Source organism: Conger conger, chromosome 19 (assembly GCF_963514075.1).
Source record: "Conger conger chromosome 19, fConCon1.1, whole genome shotgun sequence".
NCBI classification, from domain to species: Eukaryota; Metazoa; Chordata; class Actinopteri; order Anguilliformes; family Congridae; genus Conger; species Conger conger.
The window spans coordinates 16,102,729-16,126,538 of NC_083778.1; the positions used below are offsets into that span (position 1 = coordinate 16,102,729).

Below are 23,810 nucleotides of genomic sequence, written 5' to 3' on the forward strand. Positions count from 1 at the left end.
GAGCGAGACGCCTAACCCCGCAAATGCTCCTGACGAGCTGGTCGGCGTCTTGCATGGCAGCCAATCGCCGTTGGTGTGTGAGTGTGTGTGTGAATTGGTGACTGAGAAGCATCAAATTGTACAGCGCTTTGGATGAAGGCAGGTGGTAAGCCAGGTTGTTGTTGCTCGTTTGTAATGTAGAGTGGACGTTATCGAATGCCACTGATCTGAGAAGCGGTTGCCGGCAGCATTCACGTCACACACTCCGTTCTTCACCCCTGTGAAGGGCCTTCCTGCCCGGACGCCCGGATCGCTGGGTGTTCTGAGATAAGCGATGTTCGCGGCCTGTGCGGAAGATGGAGCCGTGGCCTTGATCTGGACTCAAGGCCTATAGTTTCTCATTCACGGAAAACAAAACCGCTACAACGTGCTAAAACGTGCTAAAACGTGCTACGACGCGCGGCATTCTCGCAGCTGCTGTTTTGACTAAACCGATGAGTGCAAATCGGCCGATTGCACCTGGTGTTGCGTATTGAGGGGAGGGGTGACAGGGGTAGCAGGGGATTGGTGTATAAACCTTTATTTGACCTTTATTTTTGTCTGCCCTGAGAAGCTTTCGCCTCTTCTCCCTGCTGTAGGTTCCCTGTATTCACTTGCTGTAAGAACTGTCGTAACCTTTCTCCATTCTCTCTGAGGTACGGACAGTGAATCCGTGCTCCCACTGAGAGAATGCGTTATTTCATCAGTGAAAATGTCACTGCGGCTCGACTGCTTGTCGAAGGGGTTCATCAGGCTCGTGGAGTGTCGGTATGTGAGGTGAATAACCCGGAGGGAACGTGTTTCTGTGACCGGCTGGGCTCTGCGGCGGTACAAAGCGATTGTGGCCTAGCTTTACCTCGGGGGGGTAGCCTGTGAGGGGGGCGGAGCCTCCGAGGTGTTGCTGAATGCGGATTGGTTGCCTGCTGGATTTCTCCGCCGTTATTGGTGCGCCGCTGTGGTGCATCCCCCAGGTGACCTTAAACGACCCCCCCTCCCTGGATGAGTGTGATAAGCCAGGGGGGTGTGGTCTCTTGCTGCGGGCGATAGCACGTTTAACCCCCCCCCCCCCCCCCCCCCCCTCTCTCTCTCTCCTTCTCCCTGCAGGTGACAAACAGCATGTTCAGTGCTACGAGAAAGAAGTTTGTAGAAGGGGTGGAAAGTGACTACTCCGATGAGAGCATGTACTACCAGCCGTCGATGTTCCCCCATCGATCAGACAAAGACGTAAGTGCCGGAACATTCCCAGTCCTTTCCCCCTGTTCACTTCGGCCACCTTCCCACTCTGGACCTTTTTCCTCTGGACGGTCGAGGCCAGGGGTAGCCAACCCTGCTCCTGGAGAGCTGCAGGGTGTGCTGGGGTCCTCACTCCTGGTACTGGAGAGCCGCAGGGTGTGCTGGGGTCCTCACTCCTGGTCCTGGAGAGCCACAGGGTGTGCTGGGGTCCTCACTCCTGGTCCTGGAGAGCCACAGGGTGTGCTGGGGTCCTCACTCCTGGTCCTGGAGAGCCGCAGGGTGTACTGGGGTCCTCACTCCTGGTCCTGGAGAGCCGCAGGGTGTGCTGGGGTCCTCGCTCCTGGTCCTGGAGAGCCACAGGGTGTGCTGGGGTCCTCACTCCTGGTCCTGGAGAGCCGCAGGGTGTGCTGGGGTCCTCACTCCTGGTCCTGGAGAGCCACAGGGTGTGCTGGGGTCCTCACTCCTGGTCTTGGAGAGCTGCAGGGTGTGCTGGGGTCCTCACTCCTGGTCCTGGAGAGCCGCAGGGTGTGCTGGGGTCCTCGCTCCTGGTCCTGGAGAGCCACAGGGTGTGCTGGGGTCCTCACTCCTGGTCCCGGAGAGCCGCAGGGTGTGCTGGGGTCCTCACTCCTGGTCCTGGAGAGCCACAGGGTGTGCTGGGGTCCTCACTTCTGGTCTTGGAGAGCTGCAGGGTGTGCTGGGGTCCTCACTCCTGGTCCTGGAGAGCTGCAGGGTGTGCTGGGGTCCTCACTCCTGGTACTGGAGAGCCGCAGCAACATTGTGCAAATGTTTTTGGTTGGCTGGGACAGGCTCTGCCGGTTTCTCATTCCACATTGAAATCAGAAGGCAGTTAAAAGTGCAGGAATCCTGTTGGGCTGAGGTAACCTTGCAGTCGGGTGCTTTAATTGGCCGGTTCAGTGCTGATTGACATGGAAAACCAGCAGACCCTATGGCTCTCCAGGACTAGGGTTTGATGGTCACTGGCTTGCAGTGAAAAATGATAAGGCCCTTCTCTGCAGAATTACTTGGAGAAGCTTTTTCATTCAAGATGATTTCTGATTCAGACTATACCTCTGAGGGAATGTTTAAACTGGCAATATGCCATGAATTGTAATGGACTGGAAAACAGGGCTGGCAAGAATTTGTCACTTAAATTGGATTATTTTCATAAAACCAGCACATTCTGGTTCTCCTATGCAGAGACAGAGTATAATTGTGATAAACCAAGTCGGGTGTCAGTTAATGTCAATTTTGTTTTTCCTTCAAGGCGGTAAAACACAATGGATATTGATTTGTGATGTGTCTGATGGAAGCTTTAGCTGTTTAACCGTGGAGTGTTTATCATCTCTTTCCGGGTTGTTGGTTGGGAGTTTTGGAATTCCAGAGATTATCAGACGATGCTGCTTGCTGAGAATGTTAATTCAGAATCGTTCTTTCCATTACCTCGTTTCCTGTCTTTGGCGTTTGCCATTTCTGCTGTGTGCTTTGACGGTGTTTTGTAACATTAGATTTTCCCTGGGGATTGTGATGCTATCTGCTCTGGACTGAATTCCGACTGTGGACCCTTAACCCCGCATTGCTCCAGGGGAGGATTGTCTCCTGCTTAGTCTAATCAACTGTACGTCGCTCTGGATAAGAGCGTCTGCCAAATGCCACTGCAGACTGTCGACCCCTATCAGAGAGATTCTAGCATCCGGTGCTGACCGCTTGGCATATATTGATTGTGAAATGTTACTAACCGCTATACTAACGATGTGCAGACAGCTGACACTTCAGTGGCACTGTTTACCGGCAGGAGTCACGCGGAATGATCGCCTCCACGTTTATTATTACTAAGAGAGAGAAAGAGAGAGAGGGAGGGAGGGAGAGAGGGAATCCTCAAAACAATTTATTTGTTTTGTATGTTTTTATATTTTTTTTAACCAGGAAAAATCGGTTGCGAATGAAGGCATGAAATGGTTGACAATTGCCCAAATCTGTTTCTCTGTTTCTCTGTTTCTCTGTCTCTCTGTCTCTCTGTCTCTCTGTCTCTGTCTCTGTCTCTGTCTCTGTCTCTGTCTCTGTCTCGGTCTCGGTCTCGGTCTCGGTCTCGGTCTCGGTCTCGGTCTCGGTCTCGGTCTCGGTCTCGGTCTCGGTCTCGGTCTCGGTCTCGGTCTCGGTCTCGGTCTCTGTCTCGGTCTCGCTCTGTCGCTCTCTCTGTCTCTCTCTCTCACTCTCTCTCTGTCTGTCTGTCTGTCTGTCTGTCTGTCTGTCTGTCTGTCTCTCTGTCTCTGTCTCTCTCTCTCCGTCTCTCTCTCCATCTCTTTCTCTCTCTGTCTCTCTATCTCTCTCCCTCTCTTCCCCCCTCTCTCTCTCTCTCTCTCTCTGCCTCTCTGTCTCTCTCTTACCCTCTCGTTCTCCTCTCTCTGTGGAGAGGGTCAGAGGTCGTGGGAGTGTGTGGAATGGCGGTAATGGCGTCAGCCCGCAGACAGTGTGTGAGCTACAGAGGACCTCATTCACTACACCAGCCCCTGGCTGGGGCCCCAGCACGTGCCGCGTCTGCTCTGCTGGGGCCCCAAACAGAGAGGGCCATTCAGCCCAAACCAAGAACACAAGCGCAAGGACTATGTATCCATTCAGCCCAAACCAAGAACACCAGCCCAAGAACTATGTATCCATTTGTTTAGGCTGGATGTAGTTGCACTCTACCCACCCCCCAATTTCTGGGAAGTGGAGTGACCCCACCAGTACAGACCACTGCTGTCAAAGGGACATACCATCAGTGTGTACAAACGGGGGGGCGGCGAGGGGACTCTTCTGTCTTCTGTCTTCTGTTCTTTGTTTCGTTACATTAGTCATTTAGCAGACGCTCTTATCCAGAGCGAAGTTCAATAATGTGCAAATCAGAACCAGGGACAAGTGCGTTGAAGACCCTAGAGGAAAGTAGGAGCTTTGTAGGAGCACATCTGATGAAAGTGGTCACAAACGTCGGTAGCTGTGTACTTGCCCACAGCCACCCACAGCCACCCCCCCCCCCATCCCTATCTCACACCAGAGGTCATGGTCTAAACCCGGTCTGGTTTCGTTTCATCATTTTTCTAAACAAACACTGAGACTCAGAGCGAATCTCCCCACAGGAAGTGGTGTCTTCCGTCTTTCTTTCACGGCTGTGCTCTCTCTGGAGCCTCTCGGCCTGTTTTTTTTGCGATGTGACGTTGCATTTAGGTGAGGGTGAGGATATGGGGGACCCTCACACATAGGAATTTAATAGACTTTTCTTCTGAAGTTGAACGCGTTCATGTTTTGTCACCGCTCCACTGTACAGTAGGCCCAAAGCCTCAGAAAACGCACAGCCCTGTCGCCCTTATTGAAAGGAGCGGTCTGGACCGCGACCGTTCAGCCAGCCTAACTATTATAATCGAAAAACCCGCAGCTCCAACTTTTGTTTTTCGCTGGTTTCTCCTCGCGTGGTTACGTGGGCGGGGAATGAATCGGACGGTTGCGTAATGGCTAAGCACAGTAATTGATCTTTGTTTGTCGTTCGGAGCGCCGTGCCGTAATTGGGCTGAATTCTCTTTTGTTGCTGCTTGGATTGTCTCCTTTCTCACACCCCTGGGACAGCCCCGAAATCACATGCTTGTCCAGACGGAGTGGAGGTAGGGAACACGAGACCGAGGTAATAATTACACTGAGCGATATAGTAAAGCCTCTTACGACACGGGAACAATGGGGATTTTGTGGTGATTTCGTCGCTCAGTAAAAGAATAAAAACAACGAGGCTATTTCCTCTCCCCAGTCGGTTATGTGAAGGGCGGTCGGCTCTGGACCAGATCGGGAGTTTTGCGGTCGAAAGCAGGCCTCTTCCTCTTTGGTTTTTGCGCAAAGCTAATTTGGTTCGGTGCGCTGACGTGGCACGCTGTGTGGAACCGGCCCCGGTCGCTGTCCGTGCCGGTCATTCCGGTCCCGTGACTTAGCGGTTCGTTTTTCGGACGCGGTGGGCTTTCGCCAACACCTGAGGGTAGCGTCTCTCTTCGTAGTTCGGCGAGACTCGACTAGTTCAAGAGTTTTTAAGTCAGTTTATTGGCTTTATAAAGTAGTTTGTAGTTTTTCTTATGATTATAATAGTGTTCAGCTTACATGAACTCACATAAATATTCAGCTGATAATGTTTCGCTTAAATGAAACCTGCTGTGTTTTATATACATGTTGAAAATCTGTTTAGTGTTCAAGTGTTGTTGTTTTTATTTTCCACTTCAGCATAAGCTTTTTCTGGTAACGTAGCACAAGTTACAAGCATGTTTACTGAAAACCTGATGATAGAACTCTTGATTTATGTTTCTGTTCGTCCAGAAGGCAGATCTGAAGTTGCGTAACTTTCGGTATGAAAACTGTTTTTTGTTTTTGGCGAATGGACTGAATTCAGGTCTTCAGACTTGTGTTGAGGATGTGAGCAGCTGCCTCGGTAAAAAGTCACACTTCCTCTATTTCATTTCTGTTATTTCTCTCCCACAGTTTCTTTTCACCTTGTGGTTTGTAGCTCGGAACCGTATAGTCTCCTGAGATTTGCATGAAGTCAGGATTGCCGCCTTCCTTAAATCTGTGAGAAAATCTGTGATCTTCATCGGGATAAATGCTGTCTGGAACACACACACACACACACACACACACACACACACACACTCGCTAGCTCTTTCTCTCTCTCTCCTTAAAGACGTGAGAGGTGTGAACGATACCCCCCTCCTACTGGAAATGACTTTGTGGAGGTTGTGTTTCTCAGCCGCTGAAGGAGACTGCTGCTGAGGTTCTATCGGAGATGATAAACATTGTCCAGTAAAGTTATTTTTAAAACTGAACTCACTCTCTCTCCCTGTCTTTCTCTCTCTCTCCTCTCCTCTCTCTCTCTCTCTCCTCTCTCTCCCCCCCCCCTCTCTCTCTCTCGCTCGCTCTCTCTCTCTCTCCTCCAGATGTTGGCCTCGCCATCGCCATCGTCGTCCAATCAGCTGTCCCAGCTCGGTGCGAGTTTATACGGACCACAGAGTAAGCCCTTTTACATATTCCCGTGTCAGCACTCAGAGTGCGTGAGCTGTCTGCATACCTGCCGCTCCGTATTGCACATTTATTGAACTGCAGGATTGAGTCGGCTTGGTCGTTGCGGGTCATTTGCATTGTGTATGTTCGTATTATGGGCTTCAGCATGTGCTTAACCCACAACACAATGACACGACCGGTGATTGGTACGAAGCAAATAACACCGCCAATCACTGGTTATGTTATTGGTTTTGCATGCTCTGAAAGGTTTTCCTTAAAATCATTTGGGGAAGAAGTTGTGGGCCTAAGATCTTTAGCAGGTGCAAAACCCACAACACAATGACACACATGGTTTTGAATGTACTGAAAGGTTTTGCATGTGCTAAGGTCCTTAGTCTAAATCAGGCCCTCTGTTTTGTTAGCTGATCCTGGATTAGTTGTTCTTGTCATAAGAAGTGCTTTAGAAAATGAGCAAAATTGTTCATAAAAAAACCCCCCCAAAAAAACCCTGTACTTTCATATTTTTCTGTTTTTCTCTTTCAAGCGCCAGGGAACGACTGTGCAATGAAGAACAGTGGCATCTGGCCAGGTAGAGACTTTCAAACATATTTACACGCGGAGAATATCACTGACCGATGTTGAATAACGTGAGGGTGCACTCTCACTCCGTGTGTTGGTCCTTTTGGCCTTCAGAATACGCCATTCACAGGGGATGAGGTTACCTCCATGAATGGAAAAGGCTGTAATTGAGTATAAACGGAGTGAAACTACTGCAGGGAGAAACCGGACAGGACTCTTTCACTTTGCCATGCCTCGGAGTAACCGGAATGTTCCGGCTCTCTGAGAAGTTGAAAACGGGAGGGTGGGCGGGCGGCTTGTCCAGGCGAGTCTGGTGACCCAAAAAACCGGGAGAGCTGAGTTAACTTTATTTGCTGCGACTCGGCCAACAGCAGGCTGAGAACTGTGGTTCTCTCCAGCGCCTTCCTTTGTGTTCGCAGTTGGATGTGGGCGGCAGGTGTGGGCTGTTGCCGTAGAAACCTGCCGGGTAACGCCGTGAAGGTCGCGGTTGAGCTCAGAGACGCGTGGTGTGCAAGCGCCTGCTGTGGGGTTCCCACGCCTCGCCGTCTATCAGTCAGCGGCTGGCCACTAGAGCCACCCGGGAGTTAGCTAGAGCCACCCGGGAGTTAGCTAGAGCCACCCGGGAGTTAGCTAGAGCCACCCGGGAGTTAGCTAGGACCACCAGGGAGTTAGCTAGAGCCACCCGGGAGTTAGCTAGAGCCACCCGGGAGTTAGCTAGGACCACCAGGGAGTTAGCTAGAGCCACCCGGGAGTTAGCTAGAGCCACCAGGGAGTTAGCTAGAGCCACCCGGGAGTTAGCTAGAGCCACCCGGGAGTTAGCTAGGACCACCAGGGAGTTAGCTAGAGCCACCCGGGAGTTAGCTAGAGCCACCCGGGAGTTAGCTAGAGCCACCAGGGAGTTAGCTAGAGCCACCAGGGAGTTAGCTAGAGCCACCCGGGAGTTAGCTAGAGCCACCCGGGAGTTAGCTAGAGCCACCCGGGAGTTAGCTAGAGCCACCCGGGAGTTAGCTAGAGCCATTTCGCAACCGCCAGGGGGCTTTCCTTAGAACTGCAAGGGCAATCACTAGAACCTCCAGGGTGTTCGCTAGAACCGCCAGGGCTTTCCCTAGAACTGCAAGGGCATTCACTGGAACTACCAGGGAGTCCGCTAGAACCACCAGGGAGTTAGCTAGGACCACCAGGGAGTTAGCTAGGACCACCAGGGAGTTAGCTAGAACCACCAGAGAGTTAGCTAGAAGCACCAGAGTGTTCGCTACAACCACCAGGGCATTAGCTAGAACTAGCAAGGTGTTTGCTAGAACCTCCAGGGCATCCAGTAAAACCTTGTTCTAGTTTTCACTAGAACCCCCCAGGGCGTTCAGGGCGGTCGTATTGACGTATTGTGGAACTTAAGAGCAGGACGCACGTTTGTGCTAACGTGCTAACCCCTCCAGGCCCAGCTGTCAGCAGTGTGGCATTGTCCTGGTCGGCACACATCACACGGGGTTTGTAAAAGGCGTGCTTGGCGGCGGCCGCCGTGCGGTCTCGTTGGCATTCGTTATTCTCTCCGCACAGCGTCGTGCATATTTCACATGCCTCGCCCTCCTATTCGTCGATGTGGATCCGTGGGCAAACGCCTCCGAGCTCAGTGAGAGGAAACCAGTTAACCGCGGCAGCCGAACGGAAACGAAATCAGGCTGGCCCAGTCCGTGAGCCTTTTGTTGTGAAGCGCAGCTCATGATGGCTCAGATTCATGACGGCTGCCTCCTTTTCCGTTTCCCACAATGCAACAGTGGGTCAAACGTACCGTCGCGTGTTCTTCAGGAAATGCGCGGCAGGTGAAATTGTACTTCCCTCTAGGGACTTTCAGCGAACTTTTCCCTGGTTATGGGTATGCACTTTGTTGTGCGTCAATCTGGATAAGTGCGTCTGCCAAATGCCAATAATGTAATGTAATGTCTGGTTTGGGAAATGGAGTTTTGAATGTGGGGTTTTGTGTATTTGCTCTGGGTCTCGTGTCACAGAGTGTGGTGTAATTGTGGTTGCTCCTGAAAAAGCAATATTCATTAAATATTTTGAAGTTCATAAAAGTTCATCTCTCTCTCTCACTCTCTCCCTCTCTTCTCTCTCTTTCTTCCTCTCCCGCAAAGGGAGAATGGAACAGCAAGTGACTCAGGACTGTGTTGACATCCTAAGAGTACTGGTTATTGCTCAGTTAAAATTGGAGTTTGCCTTCTACAAAAGTAATGGTAATCTGATGGAATTCAGAGGCAAATGGGCTATTAATGAAGTGCTTTGCAAAGGAGTGTTAGTGATTATGTGAATGAGGCTTATTTGGGTCCTCTCCCTCTTTCTCTCCCTCTCTCTCTCTTTCTCTCCCCCTCTCTCCCTCTTTCCCTCTCTCTGTCTCTCTCTCTCCCTCTTTCCCTCTTTCCCTCTCTCCCTCTCTCCCTCTCCCCTCTCTCCCTCTCTCTCTCCCCCCCTCTCCCCCTCTCTCCCCCTCTCTCCCCCTCTCTCCCTCTCTCTCCCTCTCTCTCCCTCTCTCTCCCCCTCTCCCTCTCTCCCCCTCTCTCTCCCTCTCCCCCTCTCCCTCTCCCCCCTCTCTCTCAGGTGCGCTGGCGTTCCCCATGCGGAGCAACAACACCCCCCAGCTGAGCCGCAGCTTAACGCAGGGCTCGCAGCTCCAGAGCCACGTCACCCCCACCACGGGCGTGCCCACCATGTCACTCCACACGCCCCCCTCGCCCAGCAGGTACGCCCCCTGACCCCCTCGCCCCGTCGGTGACACCCCCACTCCGTCCCACACAGCTCACCAGCGTTAGCTAGCAATAGCTGACGTTCGCCAACTTCTCTTTTTTTCTTCCTGTTAGCTAAAGTTTGTTCACAATTTGAGAAGGTACTGCGCTGTCGACAGGGAAATGGATAAAATTGCCGTTTTTGCCCCTCAATCTACAAACCCGTAATGACAAAGAGAAAAGGTTTTTTATTTCGTTATTTATTTATTTTTTTGGTCATAGCTCGCTGTATCAGTCGTGCGTTCCTGTCCGGCATGAACGTTAGCAGTTTAAAAAGGCAGTGCGTGGTGACCAAAAATTGGCTGTCGACAGGGAAGACGCCGAGAGAACAAAAGTTGGCAATAATTTGGCTGTTATAATGCACTTTAATCAATGTAACATTTATTCTTACCTTAAAAAATCCAATGTAAGTCGCTAATCGGCTAGCTAACATTGTTACATCCATGTTGCGTCCGTTTGTATTAGGAAGGTGTCGGTGGCAAACTGAATGGCATGTTCACCCTTCAGCATATTCTTCATTATACAAGTCCACAAGGCTTGAGGCACAGTTCTGCATCGCCAACACGTCCGAGTAGGACCGCGACCGCAGATATAGCGTTCGATGTGTTTTTGATAAACGAGAAGGCCCACCCTGAGACGCACACAGGGGTTAACGCTGCGGTCCGTCCCCAGGGGGATCCTGCCCATGAACAGCAGGAACATGATGAACCACGGCCAGGTGGGGCAGGTGGGCCAGGTGGGCCAGGGCATGGGCAGCCGCACCAACAGCCTGAGCAGCTCGGGCCTGGCCAGCCCCAGCCGCGGCTCCCCCAGCATCATCTGCATGCCCAAGCAACAGCCGTCCCGCCAGCCCTTCACCATCAACAGGTACGCTAACCCCTCTATCAACGGCAGGTACGCTAACCCGCCTTCAACAGGTACGCTAACCCGCCTTCAACAGGTACGCTAACCCGCCTTCAACAGGTACGCTAACCCGCCTTCAACAGGTACGCTAACCCGCCTTCAACAGGTACGCTAACCCGCCTTCAACAGGTACGCTAACCCCTCTATCAACGGCAGGTACGCTAACCCCTTCACCATCAACAGGTACGCTAGCCCCTTCACCATCAACAGGTACACTAGCCCCTTCACCATCAACAGGTACGCTAGCCCCTTCACCATCAACAGGTACACTAGCCCCTTCACCATCAACAGGTACACGAGCCCCTTCACCGTCAACAGGTACGCTAGCCCCTTCACCATCAACAGGTACACTAGCCCCTTCACCATCAACAGGTACGCTAGCCCCTTCACCATCAACAGGTACACTAGCCCCTTCGCCATCAACAGGTACACTAGCTCCTTCACCATCAACAGGTACGCTAGCCCCTTCACCATCAACAGGTACACTAGCCCCTTCACCATCAACAGGTACACTAGCCCCTTCACCATCAACAGGTACGCTAGCTCCTTCACCATCAATAGGTGCGCTAGCCCCTTCACCATCAACAGGTACGCTAGCCCCTTCACCATCAACAGGTATGCTAGCCCCTTCACCATCAACAGGTACACTCGCCCCTTCACCATCAACAGGTACGCTAGCCCCTTCACCATCAACAGGTACGCTAGCTCCTTCACCATGAACAGGTACGCTAGCCCCTTCACCATCAACAGGTACGCTAGCTCCTTCACCATCAACAGGTGCACTAGCCCCTTCACCATCAACAGGTACGCTAGCCCCTTCACCATCAACAGGTACGCTAGCCCCTTCACCATCAACAGGTACGCTAGCCCATTCACCATCAACAGGTACGCTAGCCCCTTCACCATCAACAGGTACGCTAGCCCCTTCGCCATCAACAGGTACGCTAGCCCCTTCACCATCAACAGGTACACTAGCCCCTTCACCATCAACAGGTACGCTAGCCCCTTCACCATCAACAGGTACGCTAGCCCCTTCACCATCAACAGGTACACTAGCCCCTTCACCATCAACAGGTACACTAGCCCCTTCACCATCAACAGGTATGCTAGCCCCTTCACCATCAACAGGTACACTAGCCCCTTCACCATCAACAGGTACGCTAGCTCCTTCACCATGAACAGGTACGCTAGCCCCTTCACCATCAACAGGTACGCTAGCCCCTTCACCATCAACAGGTACGCTAGCTCCTTCACCATCAACAGGTGCACTAGCCCCTTCACCATCAACAGGTACGCTAGCCCCTTCACCATCAACAGGTACGCTAGCCCCTTCACCATCAACAGGTACGCACACCCCACCCAATTGCTACAGTCCCCACCCCTTTCACCATCACCATCTAGCTTAAACGCTGGGTCGAGTAACTGCTGAGTGATGTCATTGCTCCATCTGCATTGTGGGTAGGGACTGTGACTTTACAAGTGTGATGCTTCTCACAACAAGGAATTTAATTAATTGTACCATGTTTTGTTTTTAATTGTGAATTGTAATTTGTAAAGTGTTGATGTCTGTTTGTTTTGTTAATAAATTATACAACACACGTCTTTGAGCTCTGGAGATATTTAGACAACCCATTGGCTGTCTGAAGCTTCAGCCGGATTGGTTACGCTGTAAATATCCACCTGTGTAAATGGGTAACACATATGCCAAATGTCAGCTCTATTGGGTTTCCTTGGGTGAAGGGGTTTATGGGCCACATTCATACTGTACATACACACAGGAGTTGATTTATGGGTGTGTTTATTTTTAAAAGCTGTGTGAAATATGGTTCATAGCAGGCCAGGATGGGGAAGTGTCTGGTTGGGGGTTCTGACCGTGTGGATTTGCGGTTCTGTCTGGTTCTGTCTGGTTCTGTCTGGTTCTGTCTGGTTCTGTCCGGTTCTGTGGGGCGGAACACAAGCCTCAGCTCTGCTCCCTGTGTCGTTGCAGCATGTCCGGGTTTGGGATGAACCGGAACCAGGCGTTCGGGATGAACAACTCGTTATCGAGCAACATCTTCAACGGAACAGGTGCGTTTCGTAGAGACCCCGTGATGATCAACTCTGCGGTGATTTCCGCTGTAGCGCTCACCCTTTAGATGCTGCAGTTCTGTAGTTTTAATCACTGGGGTATTACATCTAGGTAAGTCTGTGGTTATAGCACCATCTACAGCAACCTTACAGCACATACTGATGGTCATAGCCCTGTCTACAGCAACCTTATTACACAGAACTATGGTCAAAACACTATCTATGACAACCTTACTGCGCCCGTCTATGGTTATAGCACCATCTACAGCAACCTTACAGCACATACTGATGGTCATAGCCCTGTCTACAGCAACCTTATTACACAGAACTATGGTCAAAACACTATCTATGACAACCTTACTGCGCCCGTCTATGGTCATAGCACTATCTACAGCAACCTTATTACACAGAACTATGGTCAAAACACTATCTATGACAACCTTACTGCTCACGTCTATGGTTATAGCACTATCTGCAGCAACCTTACTGTACTTATCTGTGGTTATAGCACCATGTACAGCAACCTTACTGTACGTATCTGTGGTTATAGCACCATCTACAGCAACCTTACTGCATATATCTATGTTTACAGCATTGGGGGTAATAATATATGGATAGTGGCTGGTAAGTATCACTCATTGAAAAGTCTTAAGAAGTATGGATTGACAGACACACTTCACGTAGAATTTGGACCGAAATCCGTGGCGAAATCCGTCGGGCCGGTTTGTGTGAACGCGCGCGGTGCCGTTTCAGACGGGAGTGAAAACGTCACGGGGCTGGATCTCTCGGACTTTCCGGCACTGGCGGACCGGAGTCGGAGGGAAGGGAGCGGGAATCCCACGCCTCTGCTCAACCCGCTGGCAGGGAGAGCTCCCTACGGTGCGCCCCTCTAACCCGTCCCCCCCGCCCCCTCGGCCTTTACGGAACATGGTTCCCAACCCTGTTCCCGGAAGATCTGCTGTCCTGTCGGTTTTCAGCACACCTGATTTCGACTCACCAGCTGCTCAACAAGATCTCAGGCTGTGTGCTTTTTTTTAAGGGTTGGAGTAAAAACCTACAGGACTGTAGATCTCCAGGAACAGGGTTGGGCAGCCCTGCTCTAACTGTTGAGTTGGGTGTGCTTTGATAGGGTTGGAGTAAAAACCTACAGCACGATAAATCTCCAGGCACAGGGTTGAGAACCACTGTTCTAGAATATTCCTTGAAATTTTGCTATATTCACTAAATCTAGGCGGGGAGCTGCTGGACATTTTTCAGTCTTGATGGAAATATGATTATATAGCCATTACCTTGCATCAGTGCATTAATATATCAATCTTAATCCTGCTCTGCTCAAACATATGCAGTTTTAGACATTGCTCTTTCATAAAGTACGGAACTGAGGTGGGTAAAGACGTCTTGGTGGTGTTTTGCAGTGGGGATGGTCACCAAGCCGTCGACCGAACAGTCCCAGGACTTCTCCATCCACAACGAGGACTTCCCCGCCCTTCCGGGACCCAACTACAAGGACTCCACGTCGAGTAACGACGACAGCAAATCCGTGAGTACGCCCCCTACCCCCTCCACCCCCTCCAGCCCCCGCTGCGAGCCCCCAGCCAGACTTCCGAATTTACACAACCCCTCTCCATACACACCTCCAATGTAGTCAGACTCACAGAATAGGAGGCCTTTCTCCTTTTGATGCCCCAGTGAAGGGTCTTTGCAGCTGTCTGCTTCGCCATTTCATATGAAGGTCGCCCCCTAGTGGTACCTATATTTTCCCTCAATAACTCTATTTTCCCAATTGGACCCCATTCAAGTTTGACAGCCAATAAAATTTTTAGAAAATCTATGTTACATGTATATAAAGTGTACCTGAGGTTAGATTAAAAAAAAATTTGGGTATCTGAACAGTTTTTAGCCTTCGATGCTGACCAGGTGTCTTAATCTTTGGAATTGAATCAGTTGAAATTGTACTTCCCTCTAGGGTCTTTCAGCGCACTTACCCCTGGTTATGGGTATGCACTTTGTTGTACGTCGCTCTGGATAAGAGCGTCTGCCAAATGCCAATAATGCAATGTCATGTAATGAATAAGACGGCGTCCCGGTCCTCTCTCTCGCCCCTCCCAGAATTTAAACTCGACGGGCAAGAGTTCCTCCAGCGTGGACGGGCCCAAGTTCCCCGGGGACAAGAGCTCGACGGCGCAGAACAACAACCAGCAGAAGAAGGGCATCCAGGTGCTGCCCGACGGTGAGCTCCCTCCACCAATCACACTCTGAGGGACCGTCGAGGTAATCCAATCACAGGCCCGGTTGTAGCCCCGTCACTGCTTGCATGCCGCACACGACCCAATCGGGGAGCAGCTTGCCGCTACTTCCTCGTTACCGGGTTACAGTTGACCCCCTTATTAGTTCTTTATGAACACCGGTGGGGAAGATGATTTGATATCTTTATTTCGAAAAATAAAACAGTAACAAAACTGAAACGGTAGTTAAAAACAGATGAATTGACAAAATATAAAAAGACATAATAAATTCCCTGCACCAGCACTTAAACTTAAACCTAATTACATATGCGAAAAGGAGTAGGAAGAAGTCACACTTATGTCCTCCCACCCCTTTACTCCCTAAACACATCAACAAACAATAATAACTATACAAAAATAATAAATTTACAAAAGAAACATTCATATACAAAAATTATAAATATACTCACATACCCCTATACATGCATACGAACACGTCTAGAGGTTTACCCATATCTACATTCTAATCTAAACACACATTGCGTTTCCACTCCGCTGACTCCTGCCCTCCCCACAGGACGGGTGACGAACATTCCCTCTGGGATGGTGACAGACCAGTTTGGGATGATCGGGTTGTTAACCTTCATCCGGGCGGCGGAGACGGACCCTGGCATGGTGCATCTGGCGTTGGGCAGCGACCTGACAACGCTAGGACTCAACCTCAACTCACCGGAGTAAGTCCCGTCTCAGGGGTCAGTGGTCAGTGGTCAGTGGTCAGTGGTCAGTGGTCAGTGGTCAGTAGTCTGTGCTCTGGGCTCTGGGCTCTGGGCTCTGGGCTCTGGGCTCTGGGCTCTGTGCTCTGTGCTTTGTGCTCTGGGGAGTCCTGAGTCCTAGCTGGTGACTCAAATTTACAATATCAGGGTCTGGAGTCAGAGACTTTGAGTCTCGTGCTTCGCGTGTCTGTGATACGACCGCGTATCACACTGCTGAGCGGCTCACTATCCGGAGTCTGTTTTTGGCCGGGAGGAATTGGAACCGACTTCCGAAACGATTGAAGCCGCCCTTGAATTGACGCCGGGAGCCCATCGGAGCCGATGTTGCGGGCAGCCTGGCTCCCGCTCGCTGCCCAGTGAGTGCAGGAGAGGATCGATATCGGGTCGGGAGATACAGATGTTCGCCAGAGCGCCGTCAGACTTGATAAGACTCATTTAGGACGCAGTTTGTTTTTATAGTCTTAATTAGCGTGGACGGGCCGGGCCGCTCGGTAGGATAAGCGGCTCGTTGATTTCCTCCGGGGCGAAGCGCTCGCCTGAGCGCCGTCGATGCCGAGCGCCGACGGAATCCGCAGGGCAGGGAATTATGGGAGATTAATCGCCGAGCCTCGCCGGGCGCGGTACAGCCGCTCACGGAAGCTTCCGGAATCCTCCAGCACGTTTGAGAAGGGAGAGGCGGGGGGGCTCGGTGCTTTAGGCTCGTCGATGGGGTCGGGGTGGGGTGGGGACGGAGGCCTTTGTGGGACACTGTTTTTCACTATTCACTGTTGTAGAAATGACAATGGAAAACTACAAGCCACATAACACACGCTCACACACGTGCAGACACACACACACACACACACACACACTCCGTGGAAGCCGTGCCCTGTCTGCTGGTAAAGATTATGGCTGAGCTCCTTGAAAGATTGAAACTGTTTTCCTTCTGGGTCTCCCAACAGAAACCTGTACCCCAAATTTGCGTCTCCCTGGGCGTCCGCACCCTGTCGACCTCAGGACATCGGTGAGTAACCCCCCCCCCCCCCACAGGCAGAGGGACACAGGGAAACACAGTGACCCTCCCCCCCCCCGTCCCCCCCCCCCCCGGTCCCAAATTATTCCTGACTCCTGTCAAACCTCCCTTTTCTTTCAGACTTCCACGTTCCATCCGAGTATTTAACCAACATTCACATAAGGGACAAGGTAAGGCTTCACACAGGTCGTCCCTACCTGCTGCCTCCGTACGCAGCATCGCACTTTATGCCTGTGTGGATATAAATTGGATTCATTGTTGTGTCAGCGGGTGTTAGTCATTGCTGAGTCACTGGTGTGATTTTGAACTTAACTCTACAGCATTACAATACTGATTTCCTAAACGGCGAAATGGTCTTTCTTTTATGTTTGTAGATAAAGCCGGTTGAGGCCAAGAATAAAACTGTTGCTTATATTCCGTTGCTTTAACGCAGTTAAATGCATATGTCTGAATGAGTAATTGGACTCGATTAAGGCAGCATTAATTGGTCGGAACGCCGGCCTGTGTACACACGGCCCTCCGTGGCAGTGAGTTTGAGAGCACTGATCTGGAGTGTTGTTGCCCTTTATGTCGTAGTGAGCTGCTGTTGTGAGATATTGAACAGGCTCTCTCTGTGTGCTCCTTCCACAGCTGGCTGCTATTAAGCTCTCCCGGTACGGGGAAGACCTGCTGTTCTACCTGTACTACATGAACGGGGGCGACCTCCTGCAGCTGCTCGCGGCGGTAGAGCTGTACGTATGGCGCACGCCGCCACCCCCTCCTCCCACATTTAAATATCTGCAAATTCCAACCTTCTGGTTCTTGGACGGGTGGCCCGGCCTGGGCAGGCTTTCTGCTTTCAATTGCGAGTTGCGATTGTTACATCAGCGTTGGAATGTTCGGCTAAGAACATTCTAGAATCGCTTGTTTGCGATTAGAATGTTCAGCCAAGAACATTCTAATCGCTTGTTTGTGATTAGAATGTTCAGCCAAGAGCATTCTAATCGCTTGTTTGTGATTAGAATTTTCAGCCGAGAACATTCTAATGGCATATCTCATGATGTCACACCTCGCAGGGCTCCATTTTGCTGTGGCGCAGCAAGGTCCAAAGCCTGCTCTGCATTCCTGGGGGCTACACCACACATTTACATCCCGGTTACGTTGGGTGGATTATCTAGGCCAGCACCGTCTACCCTGTGTTTTTATGAACAGCTCATTAGTAATGATAAAGGCTTGGGATTTGTGCAGGCTGTTTTTCCAGCCGTGCCCCGTCCCCAGTTGGGCGATTTCACCCCTGCCCGATCCGTTGGGCCGAAACCGCAGCAACCAGCATCCAGAGCCGCCAGCAGAGTAAAAATAAAGGTTTCAACACTTCCTTTTCTTTTTCTGTTTCAGCTTCAACCGGGACTGGAGGTACCACAAAGAGGAGCGAGTATGGATCACGCGGGCCCCCGGCATGGACCCCACGCTGAAGACAAACACGTACGAGAGGGGCACGTACTACTTCTTCGACTGTCTTAACTGGAGAAAGGTAGCCAAGGTAAAGGTATTGACTTAAGTATCCTCTCCCTTTTTTTACTCGCTAATACCTCTCCACCGGGGTCTTTCGTGTTGCCTGTATGCTGTGCGTTTTCTTTTTTGTGTTTCTTTTTTGTTTTTGCACCCTTCTGCTCGTTCCACTGACCCCCCCCCCCCCCCCCCTCCTCTGTGGTCCGTTTGGGCTTTTCAGGAGTTTCACCTGGAGTACGAAAAGCTGGAGGAGAGGCCCCACGTCCCGTCCACGTTCAACTACAACCCAGCCCAGCAGGCCTTCTGAGGGACGCCCACCATCACCGCGACAACAACACAGCCACAACCGTCACCGCGGCAACCAACCCGGGGCCCTGCAGATTTACTTGCCACCCAAAAACAAAAAGCGTTAATTCCTTTTTTTTATTTGATTTCTTTTTTTTTCATTTGTTTCTCCCGTTTTTTTTTGTTTGTTTGTTTTTTTGTTTTTGTTTATTTGTTTGTTTGTTTGTTTGAGCAGGGTCTGAGTTTTCATTTACGCCTCTCTTTAAATGCCCGTCCGTCGGAAGAAGGCTCCCTCGCTGGTGGAAAACGGAGCGAGACGTGCGCTCAAATGATCATTTCCCCCCCCCCCCCCCGAAGCGTTAAGCGAACGGCCCGGTAAAACACGGCGTGGAGGGAAAGGGGAGGCCGACGCGGGAGGGAACGCCACGTTCGGTATAAAAAAAAAAAACGACAAAACTTTTTTTTTTTTATTTTTTTTTTTTTAGAAAGTCGAGAGAGACCGTACATGAATTTCCCCTTCAGCTCCTCCCCCTGTTTAGCATAGCCCCGCCCCTTCCCTTTTCTGCCACGCCCACCTCAACCACTCGTTTACCGGCGGCCATTTTCCTGAGGCTTTTTTTTTTTTTGTTTTGGTTTATTTTTTTAAAGCTACAATAAAAACAGAGACTGTTTTAGTGAACGTTCTCGCGGCCCGCGGACCTTCTCCTCCGGGGGTCGCCTCGTCGTTCCACAGCGAGCGGGAAAAAAAAAAAAAACAAACACTTGTCCAGTCTTTGTTACGATTTTGTAATAAAACGTGTACATTTTTTGAATTTTTTGGACATCACATTAATAAAAGATATGTATGTACGAATGTGTATATATTATATATATATATGACCTCTATTTTGGAAGAAAAAAAAGAAAAAAAAAAAGAAAATTGCCCCTGCCGCGCCTCGTTTTTAGGAGGCGCCGTGCGGACGAGATACGCGGAATAAAAGCCGGACATTTTCTGGAGCTGCTGAGTGGGGGACCACACTTGTCGCCCTGTTGCACTTTCCATTTTGTCAGAAAAAAATAATAATAAACAGAGAAGTAAAGGGCCAGGGTTTTCGGCGAACTGAGGACGTCCATACACCCAAGTGATCGAGCCGGGACTTTGGGGAGGGGAGGGCGGGGAGGGCGGGCGGGGGTCGGGGGAACAGGCCTTGAGGCATTTCAGTCTGGCTGCTTAAAGGGCAGTGTTTCATAGGAAAAGAAAAACTCAATAAAAAAAAAAAGAAAAAAAAAGAAATTAATGAACAAACGGATCGATCTTGTGTTTTCTGACTGCACTCGCGCTGCTGCTCTTGAACGCGTTGTGGGGTTTGGTGTGTGTGGGGGGGGTGGCGGGCTGGCGTCTGGGTGTGTCGAGTTTGGGGTGGACGTCAGGAGGTCACGGTGGCTGAACTCGGTGGGCTCTTTCCAATCTTTCACCCGTTTCCTTCTCCTCGCTCCTTCTCCAGTTCCTCCCTCCACCCGCAGGGAGAGGCTGGGGAAAGAGGCGGGAAAAAGTGAAGTCGGGGGGGGCAATCAAGAATGTGATCACGTCAGTTACAGACGTGGCACACGCACAGGTTGATCCACAGGTCCATACTTTTATACGTCATGCTTTCTGTGGATCAAAGGACAGTTTGGGGGGCCTCCTTACTTCTCCTGGAAGGAACATGACATTAATGGCATTTGGCAGACGCTCTTATCCAGAGTCACGTACAGTTGATTAGACTAAGCATGAGACGTTCCTCCCCTGGAGCAATGCAGGGTTAAGGGCCTTGCTCGAGGGCCCAACGGCTGTGCGGATCTTATTGTGTCTACCCCGGGGATCAAACCATCGACCTTGCAGGTCCCAGTCATGTACCTTAACCACTACGCTACAGCCCGCCCTGAACATATAACGGGTTGGAGTGTCCTTAGAGTTGACCGACCTCGCTCGTTTTCTGGGTCAGGCAAAGGAAAAGGAGATGGAAAAATAAGCAGTTGGAAAGAGCCCCGTGTTGGCCTTGTTCCTCCCGGCACGTTCTTAAACCTGGTCATGGGTCACATATCGCCTGAAGGACTGCATGACTCCTGACTCCAGGGAGACATGTACGCTGTGAGGTGTGCCTGGTTTTTAATCGCTCGCTCAGTCGTATCCACACTGAGAGCCGCAAACGGACCTGCTGCATGCCCGTGTCCCTCTCGCCTGCCCTGGATACTGACTCCAGTTGACCACGACTGGTTCTGCAGGCCCTGCTGCACTTGTGATTGGTCCTCACAAACCAGTCGTTAATGTAATTGGTCCTCACAAACGAGTCGTTAATGTAATTGGTCCTCACAAACCAGTTGTTAATGTAATTGGTCCTCACAAACCAGCCACTAATCTGATTGGTCCTCACAAACAAGGCACTAATCTCATTGGTCCTCCCAAACCAGGCGCTAATCTGATTGGTCCTCCCAAACCCAACGCTAATCTCATTTCAGTTACTGTCCAGGAGAACTTGCTCCAGATGAAAAGGATGCGATCTTAACCTGAAGGTGAGTAGAAACACACACACTCACACACACACACACTCTTGTAGGAGGGAAATTCTTTGTTCCCCTCCATCACAAGAAGTGAAGGTAAGTCCAAGCCTAGGGCTTGATTCAACCCCCTTGATATAACCCCGCGTGTGTTTTCAGATGGGCTGGGGAAAGGCTTGCTGAAGACGTATTAAAGGCTTTCTCATCCCTGGGCAGGATCTTGGGTAATGTGAAGAACCACATGTAAAAGCACGTATGTTATCTATAGCTATGTGGTACTGTATATGTGGGTGAGACTTGTACTTAGCATGGTTTCAAAGTGTCGCTGAAATCCCCAGCCTCAGATGCCAGCTTTCTACTGAGTTTGTTGTTCACTCCAGTAGTCATAAGCTGAACTTGCTACTTGAGCTTTTCATTATTACTATTAGATGTTATTATTTTGAACATAGTTTTCAGTGTTTATAGAGCTCACACACCTGTATTTCTGTTTCTGTCCACCAGAGGGAGCGCTCGCTCCACGGACTTGAAGCCGACCTGACTGGAGTTGGTGTCCTTGCGTGTCGGTCGTGGAACCTCCCTAAGCAAAACTCATAAACCTCCTCGATGCCCCCAGGAGAAAATAACAACGCTGCAGCCCGTCTGACCCACCCTGGCCGAGAGCGGAGACCTTCAGCTTTATTAAACGGAGTGGAAATGTACGGGTTTGGGAGAAGAGGATCTTGCGTAAGAGGAGAAATTGGCTTCTCTTTGAATGGCTACTTGGGCAGCATCGGTCTGCTCAATGGTGTGAAAATGCAATTGATTGGTTATTGAGACCGGAATTGTGTTTTTGTGCGACTGCGCAGGTTTGTTGTCGTTGAAATATCAAATCACTTAAGTGTATCGACTAGTATATTGGCCGAGTTTATTATTTTGTCCAGGAACCTGTGTGTGATTGCATTCATATTGTCACCGGGGCCAAGTCGTGGACTGGACAAAGAAATGCACTGGTCCTCAAATTGACAAATTGACATGTGCCTGTTGACTTGAGGGATAGCCTTGGTCTGCCTTTCTAGTGGTCAAAGGAGAATGATGCAAAATCTGTGAATTCAAATGATGCAAGGGGAATTAGTCTGCATTAATAAAAGTATCGCATGGGACTTTTTTTTATAGCGGCCTAGCTAACACAGTAACTGAATACTCCTGAGTATAATAATTTATTTAATTGATGCTTTTTTCCAAAATGACTTACAGTTCATTCGACTAAGCAAGGGGACAATCCCCCCCTGGAGCAATGTGGTGTTAAGGGCCTTGCACAAGGGCCCAACAGCTGTGTGGATTCTATCGTGGCTACACCAGGGTCCTTCAACCAACAACCTTCTGGGCCCCAGTCATGTACCTTAGCCACTAGGCTACAGGCTGTCTATGTTGATATAACAAAGGCATTGATAAATAGTGTGGTTCTTTTTCTCCAAGTAGACGCAGGTGGCAACCAGAAAAAAAAATATGGTGATAAAATAAATTCCACCCGAGAGGTAATATTCACAGAATAAACATACTTAGTCGAAAACACACACACACACAAAAAAGGAAGCTGGAGTTCTAATAAGCTTTTATGACGTAACCGATGACTAATAACTCGTGGCTGGTGCAATTAGGCGTGTAGGCTGTCTGCGATCTGAGCGCGTGCTGTGTAGAGCGATTTAATCCTCTTCTAATTAACAAATTAATGCCTTCACTCGCTGCTGGCTCGCGCTCGCTCTGGCCCCTTCATATTTATTTCATGCCCACTTATTTTTTAATATTTCATTTTCTCCTCATTAGCGCGTAATCAATGGAGAGTTGGGTCTATCTCAAGAACGTGGCGTGTAGCGCAACGGTCGTGATGGCCGACCGTTTAAAAAGAGTCTGCTTTTCTGCTTGCGTCAGCTGCACCGTATAAGTGCAGTATCCGTGTGTTTGTATCTTGTACCCGTGTATTCCTAAAAATGATATTTTATTGTCCTCGAACCTCACAATAAAAATCTATCTTTTTATTATCTCTTTATTACCACATGGACAAGGGCAGCGCTGAGATTTCTGCATGATCTATAGAATTTTTCTGCTGAAGTTAAAATAATACATTTCTTGAAACAGTGTTTTTCCAACTTTTTTTGAATACTGAAAAAAAAAAATCACTGTTTTGCTGTTTATCTCTGAGATTTTAATCATTGCTTTAATATCTTTGTCCGTTGTTTGTAGCTATAATGGCCTCGTCAGCGGAGTTGCAGTAGTTCGGAATCGCTGAATCGTCCTATAAAAAAGGAGGCACATTTGTAAAATAGTAATGTGATAGTGGCATAATTAATCCTCGGAGACATTCTGGCTTTAGGTAGAAAAATAAAACTCCCCGACCTGAATCCTCTGTAGATAATGCATACATTAATGTTAGATGGCAAATAGACCAAATTGAAAAGAAAGGTGTTGTTGGGGGTGGCCTTTTTGCACTTGGTTGCCAGTGTATCTGCAATATGTGTTGTTCACTTTCCACCATGGTACCTCCATTTTCCACCATGGTATTTCTACTTTCAACCATGTTATTTCCACTTTCCTCATAATACTAGCATTGTCTGTATATGCAACTTTTTCATTAGAACTGAATCCCGAAGGCATATGTATGCAGTCAAGCAGTTCTGACTGAGTCTAGTCTGTTAAATAATTTGAGAAATTGTATTTGTTGTAGAGCCTAATAACCTTTCTGAATTTAAAAAAAGGGGGGAGGGGGTTCAATTTCTGGAATGAGACGGAAGAGGAGAAAAATGGCTCATGCAATAAATTGGATGAGGTCATGTTCCATTGCACTTCAGTATTGAGTATTTGTGGTAAGTACACTTAAGGAAATTGGGGCGCGGGGCTAATCTAAAGCTAATGGATTTTTGGTTTGAATTATGCATGTGACATATCTGGATGCGCC

At 49.8% G+C, this 23,810-nt stretch overlaps 1 protein-coding gene across 3 annotated transcripts in view; it reads left to right on the forward strand.

Moving 5' to 3' along the window:
• The window catches only part of cnot2 (CCR4-NOT transcription complex, subunit 2), a 31,058-nt gene extending 11,848 nt beyond the window's left edge, over positions 1–19,210 (forward strand). Inside the window, exons 2-16 of one of the 3 annotated variants that reach the window (XM_061229355.1) lie at positions 1,123–1,242; positions 6,192–6,264; positions 6,800–6,844; positions 9,424–9,565; positions 10,281–10,475; positions 12,499–12,578; positions 13,332–13,457; positions 13,994–14,118; positions 14,688–14,808; positions 15,381–15,537; positions 16,518–16,579; positions 16,709–16,758; positions 17,219–17,319; positions 17,963–18,113; positions 18,297–19,210. In XM_061229355.1, the coding sequence (XP_061085339.1) occupies positions 1,135–1,242; positions 6,192–6,264; positions 6,800–6,844; positions 9,424–9,565; positions 10,281–10,475; positions 12,499–12,578; positions 13,332–13,457; positions 13,994–14,118; positions 14,688–14,808; positions 15,381–15,537; positions 16,518–16,579; positions 16,709–16,758; positions 17,219–17,319; positions 17,963–18,113; positions 18,297–18,383 (1,623 nt within the window). In that variant the 5' untranslated portion in view covers positions 1,123–1,134 and the 3' untranslated portion in view covers positions 18,384–19,210. Of the gene's footprint in view, positions 1–1,122; positions 1,243–4,779; positions 4,884–6,191; positions 6,265–6,799; positions 6,845–9,423; positions 9,566–10,280; positions 10,476–12,498; positions 12,579–13,331; positions 13,458–13,993; positions 14,119–14,687; positions 14,809–15,380; positions 15,538–16,517; positions 16,580–16,708; positions 16,759–17,218; positions 17,320–17,962; positions 18,114–18,296 lie in introns of those variants that run through there. The other 2 variants (XM_061229356.1, XM_061229357.1) reach the window with 2 other exon arrangements.
• Positions 19,211–23,810: the final 4,600 nt, after the last annotated feature.